Below are 4,584 nucleotides of genomic sequence, written 5' to 3' on the forward strand. Positions count from 1 at the left end.
GTCCATTTATTTTTGTGGCCTATTTATAAGCATCGAAAAAACTAGGAGCAATGGATATCAAGATTGGCTGGGACAAAACAGCTTAATACCTCCATCTTGTCCTAAATGCAAGATTGCTATTAAGTTCCTTTTTTCTTTTTTAAAAAATTCTGTTACCTGTTTAAACAGCAACAAATTATTTATTTATTTACCGCTTAATTCCAAAATGGGCTTCTCTAAGTGGATTACAATTTTTTTTTTAAAGTTGCATAAACATTAAAATATAAGCATCCAGATTTTTTAAAAAATGCAATAAACAAACCCATAAAACAATGTAGCAGTTTTACCATAGTTGCCAAAATCAATAAAATACAAAGGAAGCTTTTTCATAGAAGATACAACACAGTTGGTTTAAAATCAAATCATGAGGAAATGTTCAATGACATAGAACAGGGCCTTGGGTTGGGGAGTTCCCTGCTACTATCCTGGATAAGAAGAATCTCAACAATTAAAACTAGGAATATTTTACTTCCACTGCTTTTGATAGGTCTTCTCCAAGTAGGACTTAGCTACAACCTAGTACTGTGCTTATTTTACCCTTAGACCAGAGCTTTCCAAACTGTGTGTTGTGACACGTTATTGTGCCGGCTGCAGAGTGTAGATCTGTCATACGAACACTCCCCGCACTCCTCCCGGGGCTGGAAAGGGGTTAGTTTAACCTCCAGTTTGCTAGTAAAACTGAATTACTGTGTTGCGCAATGATGCATGTCTAAAAAATGTGTCACCAACATGAAAAGTTTGGAAAGCTCTGCCTTTGACCCTAAAACTTGCCTCTAGGTTAGCTTAAGAACTATGTGTTAGATACAGATGTGGAAATACTAGTCAGTTTACTAACAACTTCAATGTACCATCTGGAATGATTATCATTATCCATCCAGTGGCAGACATACATTTTTGGGACCCTGAAGCTTGAATTGTTATGTGGGCCCCTTCACAACCAGCAACATGGTCTGGGTAACCACTGTTATATTCATCAATGGGGTTGTTCCATGACATATCACCAAACCTTTACAACATATTTGCTACTGACTCTCAAACTTTGGAATTGTAGAAATATATTCAACAACAAAAAAATCACTTTGAGTTGTATAATTCAGATTGGGTCTACTACACCCCAAAAATTTTAAGCAATGTGGACTAAAGTTGCTTCTGGGGCCCCTCCAGGATTAGGGGCCCTGAACGTAAGCTTTGTTAGTTTCATAAGATCCGCCTCTGTATCCATCATGTTTTGGAATGAAAGCAGAAAACAAATGAAGGACATTATCTCTCGATATCCAGAACATGGGAAGCCCCCTTCTGAATTTATTTATTTTTAATTTAGAATGTTTAATTGGCTGTATTGTTTGTATTATGATTTGGTATGATTGGAATCGATTTGTCATTAATTGGAAGGTTTTTAATTGAAAATGAATAAAAATTATTATTATTATTTAAAAAAGAAAGCTATAATGACAATATGCAGCTATATAGCACATTTGCATTATTGTACTTTTTTGGGAAACTTCGTTGTTCATTATGTTGCACAAGCTATCATGCAATTGGTTTTGTACTGAACTTTTACTTAACAACAATAATATAAACTTTTCTCCCTAGCCCCTGAAAATATGGGTTTGCAGTTTGTGGTTTATCTGCAGAGAGCATAATCACAAACCTGGGTTTGGACGTCATGCTAGGTCAAACCACGCAGCAGCAAGCAAAAAGACCGGGGGAGGGGAGCAAAACTGCTGCAAGCTCTTCCCTGAGACCTCACATGCTCATGCAATCCTGCTAAGCCATAGTTTGGCTTTGCATGAGAGGCAAGCCAGGCCACTGTATTTATCTAGGAAGAAATAATTAAATCATACAACTGTAAGCCCTCCAGATCTGGCTGGGTCCAGATATGAATGCAGAAAATAAAAAAATGCTAGAAAAACATAGAATTTTTCTGGCATTTAGTGCATTATATTTAACCCTGAAGCATTGCCTATGCATAACTTTTAAAAAGCACCGTTCTTATTTTGGTCGAGTTGGTACATTTGCTATTTGCATTTTATTGACCTATTTTCTTAAAGCTGAAATAGTGAGCTCTTGTACTGAATTGTATATTGATAGAGTTAATGTATGAGTAAATCAGCTGCAAATAGCCATTGAGTTAGTCATAAATGGTTCACTTGATTCACCATTGAATCCAGTATTTTAAGCTTTTTGCAAATTCTTAGCACTGGTTTTTAAAAATAAAATAGTTGTGTTGCTTTAATAGAAAATATTCATGTTCCTGCAATGTTACTTCCACTGACAAAACTGATAACACAACCTTTTCATATTACAGGTATTTTTTGAAGTCGTAACTTCAGGGCACCAAGGATATCTAGCCATTGATGATGTGAAGGTTTTAGGACATCCATGCAGTAAGTGACTGAGCATTATAATTTGAAATTATTATGAGATGCTGTTGAAAGGTATGCATCACTGCTGTTCCCAAAGTGTGCTCCTTGATAAAGGTCCTTTCCAGCTCTGGAAATCTTGAGACTAAAGCCCTGATCGGCCATTGGAAGAAGCCATTATTTGCTGTGAGTGACAGTTGCCCCACACTCTCTAAAGCAGGCATCCCCAAACTCAGCCCTCCAGCTGTTTTGGGACTATAACTCCCGTCATCCCTAGCTAACAGGACCAGTGTTCAGAGATGATGGGAATTGTAGTCCCAAAACAGCTGGAGGGATGCCTGCTCTAGAGACCCGAAGCAGTTATTGAGTATATATAAAAAAATTTAAATACAGCCCTCAGAACATTTCATAAAATTTGGAGGAGTGTAGATTTCATAGTGGGACCACATTCTGATCACCAGCTCAGTTTGGCAGCTGTAAATCAGGAGGAGGAGGAGGAGGAGGAGGAGAAGAAGAGGAAGAAGAGTTTGGATTTGATATCCTGCTTTATCACTACCCGAAGGAGTCTCAAAGTGGCTAACATTCTCCTTTCCTTTCCTCCCCCACAACAAACACTCTGTGAGGTGAGTAGGGCTGAGAGACTTCAAAGAAGTGTAACTAGCCCAAGGTCACCCAGCAGCTGCATGTGGAGGAGCGGAGACGCGAACCCGTTTCACCAGATTACGAGTCTACTGCTCTTAACCACTACACCACAGGAGAGCTCATTCTTGAATGTGGATCCCCAAATTCCTCAATTGTCTGTAGCTGGAGCAGCACCTTGTCCTTGCTACACAGGAAGCATGCGATGTATAGCATTGTGTGTCAGTTGCAATCCCATTGTAAAACATTTGTATGAAATTATCGGTATTGGCTACCTGATACAGTTTTCCTAATTAAAATTAAAACAGGACTTTTTTTCTTTTGTCACACCATGATTGATGCTAATCTTTAGCATTTCCTTTTCTTTGGTGCCTTTACTCTTGTTGCCATTGTTTCAAGATTTGTAGCATTTTAATATGCTACTGAACGACATTTTGTGGAAAGACTGGATTGTATCAAACTCTGCCGTTCCACTTGTGCAACAGACTTCTGCTGGTACAATGGAAGTTCTGCTTCACCCCCATTTCACATCCTCAACATTTGCTCCAGAGGGTTGTGAGATGTGGAAGTGGGGTGGCGAGGTGGGAGGAGGAAGGGGAAGTTGCGTTGCATAAGTGGAACCACACTTGCGCCAGTGTTAGGTGCAGCCCACTGCCATTTAATTAAATGTGAAGCAAAAATACAAGTAAAAGTAAATGGAAAAGTTAGTTACTGATAGATTATCACACGTGATCGTGACCATGCACAAAGGTGTTAGGCAAACGGTTGATGTCCACAGTCTAATGTAGAGCTAAATGAATTTAAGCCAATGTACACCTTAGTCTTTGGTAGATTGTGCCATGTATAACAGAGGCTAGAGCTATGAGGAAGTCCAGAACAATTTTGGACCTGGTGTGCCTTTATGCAACCTTAATTTCTGATGACTTGCTTTACATCAGCTTCTTGCATATAGGATTGCTCCCTAAAACAGTATATCATGCAATTGCTCTAAAACACATTTCCTATATACATATAAAACACCTGGCTTAAAAATAGTTTTCTTGACAACTTTGTACAGTTCTTGTCTAGTAGCTAGTATAAATATCTGCTGTGGTTTTGTTCAAAATATCAATTACATTTCAGTCTAACCTTTATAAACATTGAAACGTTTTATCAAAGGCTTCGTAACCTAATATAATTTCCTCAGTAGGAACAATAAGCTAGCACCTTTATATTTTGTCATATCCTGGATTCTTGTAAGAAAGTAATATTAAAAATGTAAAACAGCCTTATTATATTATGCACAATTAGAGTCAGATATTTTAGTACACATTTTGGGACTCTTAAGGAAATATTTAAAATGGCTGTCAAACAGATGAATTAATTAGAAAAATACAATGCTAATAGCATGTTTCCCTCCTCTCTTTATTCTCTACAGCCAGCACACCCCATTTCCTGCGTGTCCAGAGTGTAGAAGTCAATGCTGGCCAGTTTGCTACTTTCCAATGCACTGCCAATGGCAAGACCATTCCAGGAAATAGGCTTTGGCTACAGGTGAGCATTT

General features: G+C 38.2%; 1 protein-coding gene across 27 annotated transcripts in view; it reads left to right on the plus strand.

The window, feature by feature from the left end:
* PTPRM (protein tyrosine phosphatase receptor type M) overlaps positions 1-4,584 on the plus strand; it is a 401,413-nt gene that overhangs the window by 144,727 nt on the left and 252,102 nt on the right. For all 27 annotated transcript variants that reach the window (XM_083450038.1, XM_083450022.1, XM_083450011.1 and 24 more), the window contains exons 4-5: positions 2,348-2,426; positions 4,459-4,574. In XM_083450038.1, coding sequence (XP_083306164.1) covers positions 2,348-2,426; positions 4,459-4,574 — 195 coding nt within the window. The remainder of the gene's footprint in view (positions 1-2,347; positions 2,427-4,458; positions 4,575-4,584) is intronic.

The sequence above is a fragment of the Podarcis tiliguerta genome, assembly GCF_965153285.1.
Source record: "Podarcis tiliguerta genome assembly, chromosome: 7".
Taxonomy (NCBI): Eukaryota; Metazoa; Chordata; class Lepidosauria; order Squamata; family Lacertidae; genus Podarcis; species Podarcis tiliguerta.